General features: G+C 38.3%; 1 protein-coding gene across 9 annotated transcripts in view; it reads right to left on the bottom strand.

Annotated features, from left to right (window-relative positions):
- Positions 1-24267, bottom strand: part of LOC133653453 (IQ motif and SEC7 domain-containing protein 1-like) — a 207631-nt gene that overhangs the window by 132240 nt on the left and 51124 nt on the right. The window contains exon 1 of one of the 9 annotated variants that reach the window (XM_062052728.1): positions 6499-6621. The exons of the other annotated variants lie outside the window; for them this stretch is intronic. Coding sequence (XP_061908712.1) covers positions 6499-6521 — 23 coding nt within the window. The 5' untranslated portion in view covers positions 6522-6621. Of the gene's footprint in view, positions 1-6498; positions 6622-24267 lie in introns of those variants that run through there. 9 annotated transcript variants of the gene reach the window in all.

Below are 24267 nucleotides of genomic sequence, written 5' to 3' on the forward strand. Positions count from 1 at the left end.
TAACGTCATCAAAGTTCATTCCACACACACGTCATAACGCCATCAAAGTTCATTCCACACACACGTCATAACGCCATCAAAGTTCATTCCACACACACGTCATAACACCATCAAAGTTCTTTCCACACACACGTCATAAAGTCATCAAAATTAATTTAAAACATACGGCATAAAGTCATCAAAGTTCATTCAACACACACGTCATATAGTCATCAAAGTTCATTCAACACACACGTCATAACGCCATCAAAGTTCATTCCACACACACGTCATAACACCATCAAAGTTCATTCCACACATGTCATAGAGTCATCAAAGTTCATTTAAAACATACGTCATAAAGTCATCAAAGTTCATTCAACACACACGTCATAACGTCATCAAAGTTCATTTAAAACATACGGCATAAAGTCATCAAAGTTCATTCAACACACACGTCATATAGTCATCAAAGTTCATTCCACACACACGTCATAACACCATCAAAGTTCATTCCACACATGTCATAAAGTCATCAAAGTTCATTTAAAACATACGTCATAAAGTCATCAAAGTTCATTCAACACACACGTCATAACGTCATCAAAGTTCATTCCAAACACACGTCAAAACACCATCAAAGTTCTTTCCACACACACGTCATAAAGTCATCAAAATTAATTTAAAACACACGTCATATAGTCATCAAAGTTCATTCAACACACACGTCATAACGCCATCAAAGTTCATTCCAAACACACGTCATAACACCATCAAAGTTCCTTCCACACACACGTCATAAAGTCATCAAAGTTCATTCTAAACCCACGTCATAACGCCATCAAAGTTCATTCCACACACACGTCATAACACCATCAAAGTTCATTCCACACACACGTCATGAAGTCATCAAAGTTAATTCAAAACACGTCATAAAGTCATCAAAGTTCATTCCACACACACGTCATAACGTCATCAAAGTTAATTCCACACACACGTCATAAAGTCATCAAAGTTCATTCTAAACCCACGTCATAACGCCATCAAAGTTCAGTCCACACACACGTCATAACGTCATCAAAGTTAATTCCACACACACACACGTCATAACAACATCAAAGTTCATTCCACACACACGTCATGAAGTCATCAAAGTTAATTCAAAACACGTCATAAAGTCATCAAACATCATTCCACACACACGTCATAACGCCATCCAAGTTAATTCCAAACACACGTCATAACGCCATCAAAGTTAATTCCACACACACGTCATAAGTCATCAAAGTTAATTCCAAACACACGTCATAACGCCATCAAAGTTCATTCCACACACACGTCATAAAGTCATCAAAGTTCATTTAAAACACACGTCATAAAGTCATCAAAGTTCATTCAACACACACGTCATAACGTCATCTAAGTTCATTCCACACACACGTCATAACGTCATCAAAGTTCATTCCAAACACACGTCAAAACGCCATCAAAGTTAATTCCAAACACACGTCAAAACGCCATCAAAGTTCATTCCAAACACACGTCATAACGTCATCAAAGTTCATTCCACACACACGTCATAACACCATCAAAGTTCCTTCCACACAAACGTCAAAACGCCATCAAAGTTAATTCCAAACACACGTCAAAACGCCATCAAAGTTCATTCCAAACACACGTCAAAACGCCATCAAAGTTCATTCCAAACACACGTCATAACGCCATCAAAGTTCATTCCACACACACGTCATAACACCATCAAAGTTCCTTCCAAACACACGTCATAAAGTCATCAAAGTTCATTCTAAACCCACGTCATAACGCCATCAAATTGCAGTCCACACACACGTCAAAACGTCATCAAACTTAATTCCACACACACACGTCATAACGCCATCAAAGTTCATTCCACACACACGTCATAACACCATCAAAGTTAATTCCACACACACGTCATAAAGTCATCAAAGTTCATTCAAAACAAACGTCATAAAGTCATCAAAGTTCATTCCACACACACGTCATAACGCCATCAAAGTTCATTCCACACACACGTCATAACACCATCAAAGTTCATTCCACACACACGTCATAAAGTCATCAAAGTTAATTCAAAACAGACGTCATAAAGTCATCAAAGTTCATTCCACACACACGTCATAACGCCATCCAAGTTCATTCCAAACACACGTCATAACGCCATCAAAGTTAATTCCACACACACGTCATAACACCATCAAAGTTCTTTCCACACACACGTCATAAAGTCATCAAAGTTAATTTAAAACACACGTCATATAGTCATCAAAGTTCATTCCACACACACGTCATAACGCCATCAAAGTTCAGTCAACACACACGTCATAACGTCATCAAAGTTCCTTCCACACACACGTCATAACGTCATCAAAGTTCATTCCACACACACGTCATAACGCCATCAAAGTTCATTCAACAAACACGTCAAAACGTCATCAAAGTTCATTCCACACACACGTCATAACGCCATCAAAGTTCATTCCACACACACGTCATAACACCATCAAAGTTCTTTCCACACACACGTCATAAAGTCATCAGAATTAGTTTAAAACACACGTCATATAGTCATCAAAGTTCATTGAACACACACGTCATAACGCCATCAAAGTTCATTCCACACACACGTCATAACACCATCAAAGTTCATTCCACACACGTCATAAAGTCATCAAAGTTCATTTAAAACATACGTCATAAAGTCATCAAAGTTCATTCAACACACACGTCATAACGTCATCAAAGTTCATTCCACACACACGTAATAACGCCATCAAAGTATATTCCACACACACGTCATAAAGCCATCAAAGTTCATTCCACACACACGTCATAACGTCATCAAAGTTCATTCCAAACACACGTCAAAACACCATCAAAGTTCTTTCCACACACACGTCATAAAGTCATCAAAATTAATTTAAAACACGCGTCATATAGTCATCAAAGTTCATTCAACACACACGTCATAACGCCATCAAAGTTCATTCCACACACACGTCATAACACCATCAAAGTTCCTTCCACACACACGTCATAAAGTCATCAAAGTTCATTCTAAACCCACGTCATAACGCCATCAAAGTTCATTCCACACACACGTCATAACGTCATCAAAGTTAATTACACACACACACACACGTCATAACGCCATCAAAGTTCTTTCCACACACACGTCATAACACCATCAAAGTTCATTCCACACACACGTCATGAAGTCATCAAAGTTAATTCAAAACACGTCATAAAGTCATCAAAGTTCATTACACACACACGTCATAACGTCATCAAAGTTAATTCCACACACACGTCATAAAGTCATCAAAGTTCATTCCAAACCCACGTCATAACGCCATCAAAGTTCAGTCCACACACACGTCATAACGTCATCAAAGTTAATTCCACACACACACACACACGTCATAACACCATCAAAGTTCATTCCACACACACGTCATGAAGTCATCAAACATCATTCCACACACACGTCATAAAGTCATCAATGTTCATTCTAAACCCACGTCATAACGCCATCAAAGTTCATTCCACACACGTCATAACGCCATCAAAGTTCATTCCACACACGTCATAACGCCATCAAAGTTCATTCCACACACGTCATAACGCCATCAAAGTTCATTTAACAAACGCGTCATAACGCCATCAAAGTTAATTCCACACACACGTCATAACGTCATCAAAGTTCATTCCACACACACACGTCATAACACCATCAAAGTTCATTCCACACACACGTCATAACGTCATCAAAGTTCATTCCACACACACACGTCATAACACCATCAAAGTTCATTCAACACACACGTCATAACGCCATCAAAGTTCAGTCAACACACACGTCATAATGCCATCAAAGTTCAGTCAACACACACGTCATAACGCCATCAAAGTTCATTCCACACACACGTCATAAAGTCATCAAAGTTAATTCCAAACACACGTCATAACGCCATCAAAGCTGACATTTATCATTCCCACAAAGCAACAACATTTGGGCACCAGAAGTAAGGTCAAAATGTATTTCAATGATTTTTGGCAGCATAAAAAAAAGTTATGTTTTAGTTTCACTCTACCATCTCATAACTGTGGTGCATTCAAGGACCCTGGGTTAAAGATTGTAATTAAAGTGGGAATGTTTGACATCAACAGCAGGCTGGATGATGATAAGTAGAAAATAAAGAATACAAAAGTGCGAGTAAGTAAAGCGTGCTGTGTGAAGGTCAACAGGGAAGGTGACATTGCAGGGGTCGTACAAATCAATAGGTTGTAAAAAGTGATTTAAAGGAAAAATGCACACAGATGATTTTAGGGTGCAAGCACACATGATTTTGGGATGCAAGCACACGAATGATTTTGAGATGCAAGAACACAGATGATTTTAGGATACAAGCACACAGATGATTTTAGGATGCAAGCACACAGATGATTTTAAGGTGCAAGCACACAGATGGTTTTGGGATGCAAACACACAGATGATTTTAGGGTGCAAGCACACAGATTATTTTAGGGTGCAAGCACACAAATGATTTTGGGATAAAAGCACACAGATGATTTTGAGATGCAAGCACACAGATGGTTTTAGGGCGCAAGCACAAAGATTATTTTATGGTGCAAGCACACAGATGATTTTAGGGTGCAAACACACAGATGATTTTTGGGATGCAAGCACACAGATGATTTTGAGATACAAGCACACAGATGATTTTAGGGTGCAAGCACACAGATTAATTTGGGATGCAAGCATTTAGATAATTTTAGGGTGCAAGCACACAGATGATTTTAGGGTGCCAGCACACAGATGATTTTGGGATGCAAGCACACAGATGATTTTGAGATGCAAGCACACAGATGATTTTAGGGTGCAATCACACAGATGATTTTGGGACGCAAGCATACTAATGATTTTAGGGTGCAAGCACACAGATGATTTTGGGATGCAAGCACACAGATGATTTTGAGATGCAAGCACACAGATGATTTTGGGACGCAAGCCCACTAATTATTTTAGGGTGCAAGCATGCAGATGATTTTGGGATGCAATCACACAGATGATTTTAGGGTGCAAGCACACAGATGATTTTGGGATGAAAGCACACAGATGGTTTTAGGGTGCAAACACACAGATGATTCTGGGATGCAAGCACACAGATGATTTTGAGATGCAAGCACACAGATGGTTTTAGGGCACAAGCACGAAGATTATTTTATGGTGCAAGCACACAGATGATTTTAGGGTGCAAGCACACAGATGATTTTGAGATACAAGCACACAGATGATTTTAGGATGCAAGCACACAGAATAATTTGGGATGCAAGCACTTAGATAATTTTAGGGTGCAAGCACACAGATGACTTTGGGATGCAAGCACACAGATTAATTTGGGATGCAAGCACACCGATGATTTTGAAATGCAATCACACAGATGATTTTGGGACGCAAGCACACTAATGATTTTAGGATGCAAGCATACAGATGATTTTGGGATGCAAGCACACAGATGACTTTAGGGTGGAAGCACACAGATGATTTTAAGGTGCCAGCACACAGAAGATTTTAGGGTGCAAGCACACAGATGATCTTTAAGATGCAAGCACACAGATGATTTTAGGGTGCAAGCACACAGATGATTTTGGGATGCAAGCACACAGACGATTTTAGGGTGCAAGCACACAGATGATTCTGGGATGCAAGCACACAGATGATTTTGAGATGAAAGCACACAAATGATTTTAGGGTGCAAGCACACAGATTAATTTGGGATGCAAGCACACAGATGACTTCAGGATGCTAGCACACAGATTAATTTGGGATGCAAGCACACATATGATTTTGAGATGAAAGCACACAAATGATTTTAGGGTGCAAGCACACAGATTAATTTGGGATGCAAGCACACAGATGACTTCAGGATGCTAGCACACAGATTAATTTGGGATGCAAGCACACAGGTGATTTTAGGATACAAGCACACAGATTATTTTGAGATGCCAGCACACAGATGATTTTAGGGTGCAAGCACACAGATCATCCTTAAGATGCAAGCACACAGATGATTTTAGAGTGCAAGCACACAGAGGATTCTGGGATGCAAGCACACAGATGATTTTAGGGTGCAAGCACACAGAGGATTTTGGGATGTAAGCACACAGAGGATTTTGGGATGCAACATTGAGAGGTCTGGACTGAGGTTCTGATGATGCAACATCTGCGACGTCACACAAAGATGTGAGTGCTAACAAAAACTAAATTACGTCGCCATGACAACAACCATCATTGCGTCATAAAACCAGCTGGCGGTCCTTCCTGCGGTCAAATCCATGGTCAACATCAAAGCCCGCAGCCCGCAGCCTGCCGCCCCTCCCATGGCGGCAGAGCTTGTTTACAGAGAAGGTGCGAGGACGGCGAGGTGCGCATGTGGGACGTGACTCAGCACTCGCCATGGCGGAGGCGCTACTCACATGTCGTACAGCCGGTAGCCCATGGCGGAGCCCGGCCTGCTGGGGTGGGGGTGAGGGTGGGGGCCCGGGTCTCGTGCTCGGCGGGGGTCCGTGCTGCTGACCACGGCGCGCCACACGCTCGGCTTGTCCATCCTTCCTGTGTGCTGCTCGACGGGAGCCGATGGCGTGATGGCGTGCGCAGGTCCTCTCTCTCTCCCTCGCTTGCTCGCCCGCACCAGCCAAGCTGCCAAAGAGCAGACGCCTGATGGAGCGAGGAGCATCCAAGATGGGGGGGGGGGGGGGGGGGTCGTGCTGCTGGCGGGGGAAGATGGCGGTAGACGACGGCGGTAGAATGATTGACAGGCCTGACGAGGGTGCCGCGGTCAGCGTGTTGACCATGTGACCCACAGGAAGTGTCTCCAGAAGCAGGAGAAGACGTGTCGCTCTTGACGCACCTCGCCTGATTCCACCCTCCATCCTCTCAGTAGTACCGTCCTCATCAGGCCGCCTGATTGGCTGCTTGGTCTCCATAGAAACAGGAGGATGTGTCAGAGGAGAGCTCATTATCCAGCCTCTTCTCTTCCCAGCATCCCCTTTTCTTTCTTCCTCATTCCTTTCTTCACGTCACCCGTGACTCTTCTTCCACCCCTGGAGATACTGCACCGATTGGATATCATCGCCATGGAGAGGATATCATCAGCATGGACATGCTGCACGAATATGATATCATTGCCATGGAGATGATATCGTCGCCATGGAGATGATATTATCGCCATGAAGATATTGCACGGATATGATATCGTGGCTATGGAGAAGATATCGTCGCCATGGAGATGATATCGTCACCATGGAGTTGATATCCTCGCCATGGAGATGCTGCACGAATATGATATCGTTGCCATGGAGATGATATCCTCGCCACGGATATGATATCGTCACTATGAAGATGCTGCACGGATACGATATCGTTGCCATGGAGATGACATCGTCGCCATGGAGATGATATTATCGCCATGAAGATATTGCACGGATATGATATCGTTTCCCTGGAGATGATGCACGAATATGATATCATTGCCATGGAGATGATATCCTCGTCATGGATATGATATCGTCACTATGAAGATGCTGCACGGATATGATATCGTTGCCATGGAGATGATATCGTCGCCATGGATATGATATTATCGCCATAAAGATATTGCAGGGATATGATATTGTTGCCATGGAGAAGATATCGTCGCCATGGAAATGATATCGTCACCATGGAGTTGATATCCTCGCCATGGAGATGCTGCACGAATATGATATCGTTGCCATGGAGAAGATATCGTCGCCATGGAGATGATATCATCGCCATGGAGTTGATATCCTCGCCATGGAAAATATATCTTCGCCATGAAGATGCTGCACGAATATGATATCGTTGCCATACATACAATATCCTCGCCTTGGATATGATATCATCGCCATCAAAATACTGTGTGGATATGATATCGTTGTCATGGAGAGTATATCATTGACATGGACAAGATATCGTCGCCATGGAGATGATATCGTCGCCATGAAGATGCTGCACGGATATGATATCGTTGCCATAGATACGATATCCTCGCCTTGGATATGATATCATCGCCATCAAAATTCTGTGTGGATATGATATCGTTGTCATGGAGATTATATCATTGACATGGACAAGATATCGTCGCCATGGAGATGATATCGTCGCCATGAAGATGCTGCACGGATATGATATCGTTGCCATAGATACTATATCCTCGCCATGGATATGGTATCATCGCCAGCAACATACTGTATGGATATGATATTGTTGTCATGGAGATTATATCATTGACATGGACAATGTATCGTCGCCATGGAGATGATATCGTCGCCATGAAGATGCTGCACGGATATGATATCGTTGCCAAAGATACGATATCCTCGCCTTGGATATGATATCATTGCAATCAAAATACTGTGTGGATACGATATCGTTGTCATGGAGATTATATCATTGACATGGACAAGATATCGTCGCCGTGGAGATGATATCTTCGCCATGAAGATGCTGCACGGATATGATATCGTTGCCATAGATACGATATCCTCGCCATGGATATGATATCATCGCCATCAAGATACTGTATGGATATGATATCGTTGTCATGGAGATTATATCATTGACATGGACAAGATATCGTCGCCATGGAGATGATATCGTCGCCATGAAGATGCTGCATGGATATGATATCGTTGCCATAGATATGATATCCTCGCCATGGATATGATATCATCGCCATCAAGATACTGTATGGATATGATATTGTTGCCATGGAGATAATATCATTGCCATAGACAAGATATAGTCGCTATGGAGATGATATCGTCGCCATGAACATATTGCACGGATATGATGTCCTCGCCATGGAGATGATATCGTCGCCATGGATATGATATGCTCGCCATGGAGATGATATCATCGCCATGGATATGATATCCTCGCCATGGAGAAGATATCATCGCCATCAAAACACTGTATGGATATGATATCGTTGTCATGGAGATTATATCATTGACATGGACAAGATATCGTCGCCATGGAGATGATATTGTCGCCATGAAGATGCTGCACAGATATGATATCGTCGCCATAGATATGATATCATTGCCATAAAGATACTGCATGGTTGCCATAGATATATCATCGCCAAAAAAGATGCTGCATGGGTATGATATCGTTGCCATAGATATGATATCATCGCCATAAAGATGCTGCATGGATATGATATTGTTGCCATATATATATGATATCATTGCCATAAAGATACTGCATGGATATGATGTCGTTGCCATGGAGATTATTTGGTTGCCATGGACAAGATTTCGTTGCCATGGACATGATATCGTCACCATAGATATGCTATCATTACCATAAAGATACTGCATTGTTGCCATAGAAATATCATCGCCAAAAAAGATGCTGCATGGATATGATATCATTGCCATAGATACAATATCCTCATCCTCGATATGATATCATCGCCATCAAGATACTGTATGGATATGATATTGCTGTCATGGAGATTATATCATTGACATGGACAAGATATCGTCGTCATGGACATGATATCGTCGCCATGAAGATGCTGCACGGATTTGATATCGTTGCCATAGATATGATATCCTCGCCATGGATATGATATCATCGCCATCAAGATACTGTATGGATATGATATTGTTGCCATGGAGATAATATCATTGCCATAGACAAGATATAGTCGCTATGGAGATGATATCGTCACCATGAACATATTGCACGGATATGATATCCTCGCCATGGAGATGATATCGTCGCCATGGATATGATATGCTCGCCATGGAGATGATATCGTCCCCATGGATATGATATCCTCGCCATGGAGATGATATTGTCGCCATGGATATGGTATGCTCGCCATGGAGATAATATTGTCGCCATGAAGATGCTGCACAGATATGATACTGCATGGTTGCCATAGATATATCATCGCCAAAAAAGATGCTGCATGGATATGATATCGTTGCCATATATATGATATCATCGCCATAAAGATACTGCATAGATATGATATCGTTGCCATGGAGATTATATGGTTGCCATGGACAAGATATCGTCGCCATGGATATGATATCGTCGCCAATGGATATGATATTGTTTCCATGGATATGATATCATCGCCATGAAGATGCTGCATCAATATGATATTGTTGCATTAAATGCTGCATGGATATGATATCCATCCATCCATTTTCTACCGCTTATTCCCTTCGGGGTCGTTAAAGCTAAAGTTAAGTTAAAGTACCAATGATTGTCACACACACACTATCCATCCATTTTCTACCGCTTGTCCCTTTTGGGGTTGCGGGGGGCGCTGGAGCCTATCTCAGCTGCATTTGGGCGGAAGGCGGGGTACACCCTGGACAAGTCGCCACCTCATCGCAGGGAAATTATTCTCTGCCTTTGACCCATCACCCTTGATCACCCCCTGGGAGGTGAGGAGAGCAGTAAGCAGCAGCAGTGGCCGTGCCCGGGAATCATTTTTGCTGATTTAACCTCCAATTCCAACCCTTGATGCTGAGTGCCAAGCAGGAAGGTAACACGTCCCATTTTTTATAGTCTTTGGTATGACTCGGCCGGGTTTTGAACTCACAACCCACCGATCTCAGGGCGGACACTCTAGTTGCCGTGGATATGATATCGTTGTCATGGATATCATATCATTGCCTTGAAGATGCTGCATGGATATGATATTGTTGCATTAGATGCTGCATGGATATGATATTGTTGCATTAAATGCTGCATGGATATGATATCGTTGCCATGGAGATGATATTTGACCATTAACGACGTCTGCAGCGTCACGGTGGCACCAAAGGTGTACATTCATTCAATCATTCATTCATTCATTCATTCATTCATTCAAACTACTCCATGAGTTGCTGGTACTGCCACCTGAAAGACTTGTGTATTGTCTCTCAGATGTCACACACAGGACGCTTCAGTCAGTAAGAATTGTTGTAGTTATATTGTAAAACTTACACACCCTTGCTTGGGGTGATGAATGAACAACACATACGAGTAGCAACGCTATGAACAGCACTTCTACTTCCACACGAGAGCACTAAATGGAAGGACACTGCAGCAACTGAACTTGTCCAAAAGATGGCGCTATTGTGCAAACAATAGAACACAGTTTGAGTGTATTTGCTTGTTGTTGTTTTTTTTCAAAGTATTTTGTATTATGGCCATCAGCGAAGAAAAATACATAAATTAACCGCACCTTTTTATAAGCCGCAGGATTCAAAGTGTAGTAAAAAAGCAGCCGGGTGTATCCTTCAAGAAGGAACACCCGACATCTTTGAACGTGCTCTGAAAAGTACTTTATACTTTCCAAATACTTGCTGTTTGGGTCTTACAGGTGTTGTTTGGATCCTGGCTGAAAATCCATTCTGATATCGATAAACCCACAAGTTGGTCAACTTTGACATCCAACTTAGAAAAGATGATCCTTTTTTTTTTTTTAACCCTTTGTGAGGTTTATGATGAATTGTTGATGTAAAAGGGAAGATACAACCATCCCATCATGTCAGTGAGAGCAGACATTGTACAGTAAGTGGTTGTTTTATTATGTTTGTTGTCTCTCATGAAGTCTGTCATGATTAGTAGTCTTGTTGTTGAAGGGAAAGTGAACGTTGTGATGCGTCTGTGAAATTAATACTTAAAATGATGAAAACACATAGAATAAAATATGACATGTTATTATGAATGTTACAACATGACATGTATACTTACAGTATTATGAAATTATGTAAATATTACATGTTATTATGAATAATACTACATGACATGTATACTTACAGTATGATGAAAATATGTAAATATGACATATTATGAATGTTACTACAGTACATATATACTTACAGTATGATGAAAATATGTAAACATGACATGTTTTTATGAATGTTACTACATTACATATATACCTACAGTATGTTGAAATAATGTAAATATGACATGTTATTATGAATGTTACCACAGTACATATATACTTACAGTATGATGAAAATATGTAAATATGACATGTTTTTATGAATGTTACTACATTACATATAGCTACAGTATGATGAAAATATGTAAATATGACATGTTTTTATGAATGTTACTACATGACATATATAGCTACAGTATGATGAAAATATGTAAATATGACATGTTTTTATGAATGTTACCACAGTACATATATACTTACAGTATAATGAAAATATGTATTTATGACATGTTTTTATGAATGTTACTACATGACATATATACTTACAGTATGATGAAAATATGTAAATATGACATGTTATTATGAATGTTACCACAGTACATATATACTTACAGTATGATGAAAATATGTAAATATGACAGGTTTTTATGAATGTTACTACATTACATATACAGTATACCTAAAGTATGATGAAATATGTAAATAGTGCATGTTATTATGAATGTTACTACATGACATATAGACTTACAGTATGATGAAAATATGTAAATATTACATGTTATTGTGAATGTTACTGCAGTACATATATACTTACAGTATGATGAAAATATGTAAATATGTTTTTATGAATGTTACTACATTACATATATACTTACAGTATGATGAAAATATGTAAATATGACATGTTTTTATGAATGTTACTACAGTACATATATACTTACAGTATGATGAAAATATGTAAACATGTTTTTATGAATGTTACTACATTACATATATACCTACAGTATGATGAAAATATGTAAATATTACATGTTATAATGAATGTTACTACATGACATATATACTTACAGTATGATGAAATATGTAAATATTAAACATGTTATTATGAATGTTACTACAGTACATATATACTTACAGTATGATTAAAATATGTAAACATGACATGTTTTTATGAATGTTACTACATTATATATATACCTACAGTATGATGAAATATGTAAATATTACATGTTATTATGAATGTTACTACATGACATATATACTTACAGTGTGTATATCAAACTATGATGGAGGTGTTTGGATGTTTTAGAGTGTTTTATAGGCAGAATAGAGCAATCTCACAGCCTCTCTTATTATTACTAGAATGTTCTGTAAACAAGGAAGTCTGTGGGGGAAGGGCTCACTCAGGGCACGTGACCTTGACCAGTCAGCAGTCGTGGGAAACACGCACAAACACAAATACACAGTCGTGGTCAAAAGTTTACATACACTTGTGAAGGACATGATGTCATGGCTGTCTTGACTTTCCAATAATTTCTACAACTCTTGTTTTTTTTGTGATAGAGTGATTGGAGCACATACTTGTTGGTCACAAAAAACATTCATGAAGTTTGGTTCTTTTATGAACCAAACTGAAAATGTGACCAAATCTGCTGGGTCAAAAGTATACATACAGCAACATTCATAATCAATTTTGGTGATGTAGAAAAGTTACAATCAAATCAAATTAGCTTCATGACATGGCCTCTTAACTTCATGTGAGTGATTATGATTGACGACACCTGTTGACTTCTAATTCTAAAAAGGGCTCATGTGATGCAGTCATTAGACTCGGTTACAAACGCGACAATGGGAAAGTCAAAGGAACTCAGCACAGAGTATAAATGTGCATGGCACAGTTTTGTCACTGCCACGATCAGGAAGAAAACGCAAGATATCACCTGCTGCTTAGAGAAAATTGGTCAGGATGATCAAGAGTTAACCGAGAACCACCAAAAAGCAGGTCTGCAATTAATTGGAAGCTGTTGGAACACCGGTGTCAGTGTCCAGAGTCAAGCGTGTTTTGCATCACCATGGACTGAGAGGCTACCATGCAAGAAGGAATTCTGCGGCGGAGGTGCATTATCCACCAGGAGGCGGGATTACTGCGAGCCTCACACAGTGCGTCTTCGCAGCAGTTTTATGATCGCTCAGCACAAGAAATAGGTTACACACATACAGTTGTTGACAAAATACACTGTACATTATATACCTCAGCTAACTAAACTATGGAAATGTATAATATAATTCATATAGCAATACGGTCTCACTGCACAGCAGGCCAGCAGTTAGCCGAGTCCGCAATCCATGGTGAGGCTCAACTGAGTGACGTGCCTCAACTGGCTGCTGATCACCGCAAGTCTCTTCTCAGTATTTGAACGGCAAATGTGAAAATTCAGCGATTTTGAATAAAAATAATCTAAAACTGGTGACGTTAAATGGAAAATAACTTTATAGTATAATAACTGGATACATATAACAATTTAATTAATTTGTCTTCTTTTTACATTTTTTTTCCTTTCCATGATGGCAGGTGAGGCAGGGCCTCACCTGCCTCCAGTGACTGCACGTCACCGACACACACACACACACACATACACTACCGTTCAAAAGTTTGGGGTCACATTGAAATGTCCTTATTTTTGAAGGAAAAGCACTGTATTTTTCAATGAAGATAACTTTAAACTAGTCTTAACTTTAAAGAAATACATTCTATACATTGCTTATGTGGTAAATGACTATTCTAGCTGCAAATGTCTGGTTTTTGGTGCAATATCTACATAGGTGTATAGAGGCCCATTTCCAGCAACTATCACTCCAGTGTTCTAATGGTACAATGTGTTTGCTCGTTGGCTCAGAAGGCTAATTGATGATTAGAAAACCCTCGTGCAATCATGTTCACACATCTGAAAACAGTTTAGCTCGTTACAGAAGCTACAAAACTGACCTTCCTTCGAGCAGATTGAGTTTCTGGAGCATCACATTTGTGGGGTCAATTAAACGCTCAAAATGGCCAGAAAAAGAGAACTTTCATCTGAAACTCGACAGTCTATTCTTGTTCTTAGAAATGAAGGCTCTAACACAAAATTGTTTGGGTGACCCCAAACTTTTGAACGGTAGTGTATATACACACACACGCACACACATATATACATGCACGCACACACATGCACACATTTATATACACGCACACACACAAACACACAGACATATATATATATATACACACACACGCACACATATATACACGCATGCACGCACGCACACACACACACACACACACATATATATACACACACACACACATGCACGCACACATTTACATACACACGCACACATTTATATACTGTATATACACATATGCAAACACTCACATATATATACATGCATGCACGCACGCACACACATATATAAATACACACACACACATATATATATACACACAAACACACAGACATATATATATATATATATACACACACACACATATATACACGTATGCACGCACGCACACACACACAAGCACACACATATATACACACACGCACACACACTCACACATGCACGCACACATTTATATACACTCGCACACATTTATATACTGTATATACACGTATGCAAACACTCACATATATATACATGCATGCACGCACACACACACACGCACACATATATAAATACACACACACACATATATATATACACACAAACACACAGACATATATATATATATATATATATATACACACACACACATATAAACACGCATGCACGTACGCACACACACACGCACACACATATATATACACACACGCACACACACCCACACATGCACGCACACATTTATATACACACGCACACATTTATATACTATATATACACGTTATGCAAACACTCACATATATATACATGCATGCACGCACGCACACAGACACGCACACATATATATATACACACACACACATATATATATATATACACACACACGCACACATATATATATACACACACACGCACGTGCACGTACACACATATATACACGCACACATATATATATATATATATATATATATATATATATATATATATATATATATATATATATGTATATATACATATATATATATATATATATATATATATATATATATTTGCAAACACACACACATAAATGCACGTGCGCACACACACACATTCACACACACACACACGCACGTACACACACACACACACACACACGCAGAAGTTAGAGGGTTTTTGAAGTAAAGACAGAAGCCAACATTTCTCCTTGAAGTGACACAAAAGATGAAGTGGCACAAAAGATGAAGTGACACAAAAGATGAAGTGACACAAAAGATGATCGGCATGACAAATAAATACAATTGCAACAAGTTGTCATATTTTCTGGCCAACAGTAAAAGTGAGACAACTCATTCTCAACATGACAACTTTTCATATGTACAGTACACACTTACGCACACACACACGCACACACACACGCACACACACACACACACACACACACACACACACACACACACACACACACACACACACACACACACACACACACACACACACACACACACACACACACACACACACACACACACACACACACACACACACACACACACAGTAAATACACGCTTGCATACACAACATGTTTACTTCACATGATGAACTACATTCCTCCATAAACAACTCTGATAAATGTTTATATTACTTCAAAGAAAACTGGTTTTGTTAAATAAATTCTTATTATATAAACATATAATAGTCCTGTTACAAATATTATTGATTGTCATATTGGGATGACATCATAGGTGAAGGTGCGAAAATATGAATTTGTTTGTGTAACATGATTATGTTATTATTGAAATACAAACATTTAATCAGAAAGTGCTTTTTTTTTGTACAGCCATTCACAGGCCACATAAATGTTGTGGATCACATAAAATGACATGGAGGGCCACATTCAAATAATTTGGGGGACCGCATTGACATAAAATGGAGGGCCGACTTAAAATACTGTGATGGACCAAATACAGTGATGTGGAAGGGCACATTAAAATGTTTTGGCAGACCGCATAAAATTACGTGGAGGGCCACCTTAAAAGTATTTGGCAGACAACATTTAAATACCGTGGCAAACCACATAAAATGACATGGAGGACCACCTTAAGATAAGGTGGCGGACCACATAGAATGACGTGGACGGATACATTAAAAAGTTGTGGCAAACCAAATAAAATGACACTGAGGGCCACATAAAATGACATGGAGAGCCATATTAAAATTATGTGGCGAACCATGAGGCTGGCCACATTAAAATAAGGGGTGGTCCACAATAATATTATGTGGCAGGCCACTATTAAATGAAGTGGAGGACCATGTAAAATGATGTGGAGGATCACGTTAAAATTATTTGGAGAACCACATTAAAATGATGAGGGGGCCACTTTAAAATGCAGTGGTGGACCACGTAAAAATGACGTGGAGGACCACGTTAAAATACAGTCGTGACCACGTAAAAGGATGTGGAGGTCCACTTTAAAATGATGTGGAGGACTACGTAAAATGATGTGGAGGACCACGTTAAAATGATTTGGAGGACCACATTAAAATCATGTAGGGGGCCACATAAAATACAGTGGTGCACCATGTAAAATGATGTGGAGGGCCACATTAAAATGATGGAGGGGGCCACTTTAATATACAGTGGTGGACCATGTAAAATGATGTGGAGGACCACATTAAAATGATGAGGGGGCCACTTTAAAATACAGTGGTGGACCACGTAAAATGACGTGGAGGACCACTTTAAAATAATTTGGAGGACCACGTTAAAATGATGTAGGGGGCCACTTTAAAATACAGTGGTGGACCACGTGAAATGATGTGGAGGGGCACGTAAAATGACGTGGAGGACCACATTGAAATGATGGAGGGGGACAATTTAAAATACAGTGGTGAACCACGTAAAATGACGTGGAGGACCACGTTAAAATAATGGAGGGGGCCACTTTAAATTACAGTGGTGGACCACGTAAAATGATATGGAGAACCACTTTAAATGATGTGGAGGATTACATTAAAATTACATGGAGGACCAAATTCAAATGACGTGGCGGTCCATAATAAAATGATGTGGTGGACCACTATTAAATGCTATGGCGGGCCATATTAAATGGTGTTGAGGGCCACATTAAAATGATGAGGAGGACCACATTACAATGACGTGGCGGTCCACTATTAAATGCTATGGCGGGCCACATTACAATGATGTGGAGGGCCACATAAATGATGTGGCGGGACGCTGCATGGGCCTCGAGTTGGACCCTTGGCACTAAGACGTACAAACATGAAAGGTCAAATGTGAATATATCTGATAACGTGTTCTCAATAAAGTATCAGCCCAATCTTACTGTACTGAACGACAAGTACTAACTAGTGTGTACTATTTATTAGTGGCCTTTCATTTTTCAGTCAGGTGATCTATGGTGTCCTCTAATATTTTAGTGACAGAGCGATACAGCACAGGATGCGCTGATACCGCTCAGCACACTCTTCAGCCAGAGTGGACAACTTGAGAGCAAACATGTCCGTCTCTCCGTCCTCACCAGAGGTCGGCCATCTGAGACGAGACATCAGGTGATATCAGCGTCACCAGTATCACCCTTGTCCTGCTGGGATCGTCTGCGGCACAAGCTTCATCACCGCAGGGGGGGGGGGGGCATGGTGTCGCCGTGACAACCGTCACCGAGCGCCACAGCGCACCAACCACAAGGTGGCAGTGTGACGCTGCTGGAACTCCTTGAGGGCCAGAAGGTCCTTCATGGATCTCTCAGTGATTAAATCACAATAAATAATCAATCAAAATCAATGTTATGAATTATTGACCTATTTAACACATACAATTTCCCACTTTAAAACATTTATGCATTTAAAAAAAAAAAAATGTATATTATATAAAATTTTGCAAATATTGCATATTTTGTGTTTTTGCCATGAAACACTTTTTATGACAAAAAGAGCATAAAACAAACAAACAAACAAACAAAAATAATAAAAACTACAAAATGATGCAGAGATTCAGGCTTTGAAAGCCAAAAAATAAAAATGATGTATGACTTACTTTCAACACATTTATGAGTGGGACCTTTTTGGGTCCCCGAGAATTTTATTGCACTTTTCATTTTATAATTTTTTGTTTTATATAACTCATTGCTCAAAAAAAAATAACAAATCAAAATCAATGTTAGGAATTATTTCCCACTTTAAAACATTTATGCAATTTTTTATATGTTTTTTATATTATATAAAGTTGAGCAAATATTGCACATTTTGTGTTTTTGCCATAAAACACTTTCTATGACAAAATGAGCATAAAACAAACAAACAAACAAAAACAATACAAACTAGAAGCTGATGTAGAGATTCAAGACCTAAAAGCCAAAAAATAAAAATGATGTATGACTTGATTTTAACATTTATATGAGTGGGACCCTTTTGGGTCCCCGATCATTTTAGTGCACTTTTTCTTTTATAACTAATAGCTCAAAAAATAATACTAAAGCAAAATCAATGTTATGAATTATTGACCTATTGAGATATAAAACATTTATGCAATTTAAATACTTTTTATATTATATAAAGTTTTGCAAATATTGCACATTTTGTGTTTTTGTCATCAAACACTTTCTATGACAAAAAGGGCATAAAACAAACCACCAAATAAACAAACACAAATAATAAAAACTACAAATTGATGCGAAGATGCAAGTTTTGAAAGACAAAAAAATAAAAATGATGTGACTTATTTTCAAAATTTTTATGAGTGGGACCTTTTTGGCTCCCTGAGAATTTTAGTGCACTTTTTTTTATAACTAATATTTCAAAAAATAATAACAAATTAAAATCAATGTTATGTATTATTGACCTATTTTTTAAGACATCACATATGTCACTTTAAAACATTTATGCAATGTTTAATAGTTTTTATATTATAAAAATGTTTGCAAATATTGCACACTTTGTGTTTTTGCCATAAAAAACACTTTCTATGACAAAAAGGGCATATAACAAACAAACAAACAAACAAAAATAATAAAAACTAGAAAGTAGAAGTTCAAGCTTTGAAAGCCAAAAAATAAAAATTTTGTGTGACTTAATTTCAACACTTATATGAGGGGACCCTTTTGTGTCCCCGATCATTTTAGTGCACTTTTTCTTTTATTACTCATAGCTCAAAAATTAAAACTAAAGCAAAATCAATGTTATGAATTATTGACCTATTGAGATATTTGATGTGTGAAACACTTTAAATATATCACTTAAAACATTTATGCAATTTTAAATATTTTTTATATTATATAAAGTTTTGCAAATATTGCACATTTTGTGTTTTTGCCATAAAACACTTTCTCTGACATAAAGGGCATAAAACAAACCACCAAACCACCAAACAAACAAACAAACAAACAAACAAATAATAAAAACTACAAATTGATGCAAAGATTCAAGCTTTGAAAGACAAAAAATAATAATGATGTGACTTATTTTCAACACTTTTATGAGTGGGACCTTTTTTGGGTCCCTGAGAATTTTAGTGCACTTTCTTTTATAACTAACTTCTCAAAAAATAATAACATATTAAAATCAATATTGTGTATTATTGACCTATTTTTTAAGACATCACATATGTCACTTTAAAACATTTATGCAATTTTTAATAGTTTTTATATTATAAAAATGTTTGCAAATATTGCACATTTTGTGTTTTTGCCATAAAAAACACTTTCTATGACAAAAAGGGCATATAACTAACAAACAAACAAAAATAATAAAAACTAGAAGTTGATGCAGAAGTTCAAGCTTTGAAAGCCAAAAAATAAAAATGATGTATGACTTATTTTCAACACTTATATGAGTGGGACCTTTTTGGGTCCCCAAGAATTTTAGTGCACTTTTTTTTGTTTGTTTTTGTTTGCTCAAAAAATAATAACAAATCAAAATCAATGTTATGAATTATTGACCTATTTAACGCATACAATTTCCCACTTTAAAACATTTATGCAATTTTATATATTTTTTATAATATATAAAGTTTTGCAGATATTGCACATTTTGTGTTTTTGCCATAAAAAAACGGATTTTCTTGAACAAAAAAAAGCATGAAACAAACAATGTAGACTTTATATTGACGGGTAGCTCTGAAGTTGATCTAGAGATTTAAATAATAATATTCAACTTATTTTTACAATTTTTATGACAGAGACTTGAGTCCTAAAATGTTTAAAATCACCCCACAGTATTTGTAAAAGACGTCCATGTTGTCGTGTTAATAAAACACAAGCAGCTCGACGTGCAGGTTGTTTTCATGGCAACACCTGTTGTGGGTAGTACTATGTACACACACTTGCAGATCAGGTACACACCTGTATCGTGCAGTAAGTAGAGTGTCCTAAATAACAGTCATATCAGCCTGACATCATTAAAAAAAAGGCAGCTGACGTTAATATTTCAAAATAAAAGGAGGTTATACTTTTATATTTAAGCCAATATACCACAAATATGACGTGATATGATTGTAAACTGCATGTAGTCCAGTACTTTTTATTTGATTGGTATTACCTGTTTACTTCATTGGTATTACCTGGACTACAGGTAATACCATGTCCATGAAACACTCACCTGTCCCTAAAACCCTCACCTGTCCCTGGAACACTCACCTGTCTCTGAAACACTCACCTGTCCCTAAAACCCTCACCTGTCCCTGGAACACTCACCTGTCCCTTGAACACTCACCTGTCTCTGAAACACTCACCTGTCTCTGAAACACTCACCTGTCTCTGAAACACTCAACTGTCCCTAAAACCCTCGCTTGTCCCTGAAACACTCACCTGTCCCTGAAACACTCACCTGTCCCTAAAACCTTCACCTGTCCCTGGAACACTCACCTGTCCCTTGAACACTCACCTGTCTCTGAAACACTCACCTGTCTCTGCAACACTCACCTGTCCCTAAAACACTCAACTGTCCCTAAAACCCTTGCTTGTCCCTGAAACACTCACCTGTCCCTGAAACACTCACCTGTCACCTGTCCCTAAAACGCTCACCTGTCTCTGAAACACTCACCTGTCTCTGAAACACTCACCTGTCCCTAAAGCACTCAACTGTCCCTGAAACCCTCGCTTGTCCCTGAAACACTCACCTGTCTCTGAAACACTCACCTGTCACCTGTCTCTCAAACACTCACCTGTCACCTGTCTCTGAAACACTCACCTGTCACCTGTGTCTGAAACACTCACCTGTCCCTCAAACACTCACCTGTCCCTCAAACACTCACCTGTCACCTGTCTCTCAAACACTCACCTGTCACCTGTCTCTCAAACACTCACTTGTCCCTGAAATACTCACCCGTACCTGAAACACTCACCTGTCACCTGTCTTTGAAACACTCACCTGTCCCTGAAACACTCACCTGTCACCTGTCTCTGAAACACTCAACTGTCCCTGAAACACTCACCTGTCCCAAATTAAGATCAATTAAGATAAATTAAGATCAATCAAGATCAATTAAGATCAGGGCCATAAAAGTGCAGGACTAAACACAAAATGTTAATGAAGCACAAAGAACACAAGAATGTGTTTGAAAAAACAAAACATAATTTGCAATAATTTGTGTGACAGAGTGTCACAGGGCGAGCACAAGTGCATTGTGGGTAAATCGAAGCATTCAAGTTGAAAGAAGCAACTTATCACAAATGGAAGAAATGTGAAATATGAGACAAAAATAGGTGTCGTGTTACTAAAAACTACTTTGAAACTTCTGAGCAGGAAAGTTTAAAAATAGAACACGCTGCTTCTACTTGTGAGCTGCACAGTATTATTATACATTTTCTACCGCTTGTCCCAGTCGTTAATAATAATAATAATAATAATAATAATAATAATATTATTACAAATATTGTTATTTTTACTATTACTATTATTATTAATATGATCATTATTATATGATATCTTATTATGGATTATACGTTGATGACAAAGCACATCTCTTTGAAAACACTCTCAGCCTCTAAAGCCCCAACACTGTACTTACTGTACATCTCACTTGACCTTACAGGAGATACCAACATCATATTCCAGTACAGTAGATACCAATAGCTTATTCCAGTACAGTAGATACCAGTATCATTTTCCAGTAAAGTAAATACCAACATCATATTCCAGTATAGTAGATACCAACATGATATTCCTGTACAGTGGATACTGACACCATATTCCAGTACAGTAGATACCAACATCATATTTCCTTACATTAGATACCAACATCATATTACAGTAAAGTAGATACCAACATCATATTCCAGTACAGTAGATATCAGTATCATATTCCAGTACAGTAGCTACCAACATCATATTCCAGTACAGTAGATATCAGTATCATATTCCGGTACAGTAGATACCAACATAATATTCCAGTAAAGTAGATACCAACATCCTATAGCAGTACAGTAGATATCAGTATCATATTCCAGTACAGTAGATATGAACATCATATTCCAGTACAGTAGACATCAGTAACATATTCCAGAACAGTATATATCAGTATCAGATTCCAGTACAGTAGATACCAACATGATATCTACTTACAGTTGATATCAGTATCATATTCCAGTACAGTAGATACCAACATGATATCCAGTACAGTAGATACCAACATCATATCTACTTACAGTTGATATCAGTATCATATTCCATTACAGTAGATACCAACATGATATCCAGTACAGTAGATACCAACATCATATCTACTTACAGTTGATATCAGTATCATATTCCAGTACAGTAGATACCAACATGATATCCAGTACAGTAGATACCAACATCATATTCCAGTACAGTAGATACCAACATCATATCTCCTTACAGTAGATATCATTATCATATTCCAGTACAGTAGATACCGACATCATATTCCAGTACAGTAGATATCAGTATCATATTCCAGTACAGTAGATACCAACATCATATTCCAGTACAGTAGATATCAGTATCATATTCCAATACAGTAGATACCAACATCATGTTCCAGGACAGTAGATATCAGTATCATATTCCAGTACAGTAGATACCAACATCATATTGCAGTACAGTATATATCAGTATCATATTACAGTACAGTATATACCAACATCATATTGCAGTACAATATATATCAGTATCATATTCCAGTACAGTAGATACCAACATCATATTCCAGTACAGTAGATACTAACATCATATTCCAGTAAAGTAGATACTAACATCATATCTACTTACAGTAGATATCAGTATCATATTCCAGTACAGTAGATACCAACATCATATCTACTTACAGTAGATATCAGTATCATATTCCAGTACAGTAGATACCAACATCATATACCAG

The sequence above is a fragment of the Entelurus aequoreus genome, linkage group LG07, assembly GCF_033978785.1.
Source record: "Entelurus aequoreus isolate RoL-2023_Sb linkage group LG07, RoL_Eaeq_v1.1, whole genome shotgun sequence".
NCBI lineage: Eukaryota > Metazoa > Chordata > Actinopteri > Syngnathiformes > Syngnathidae > Entelurus > Entelurus aequoreus.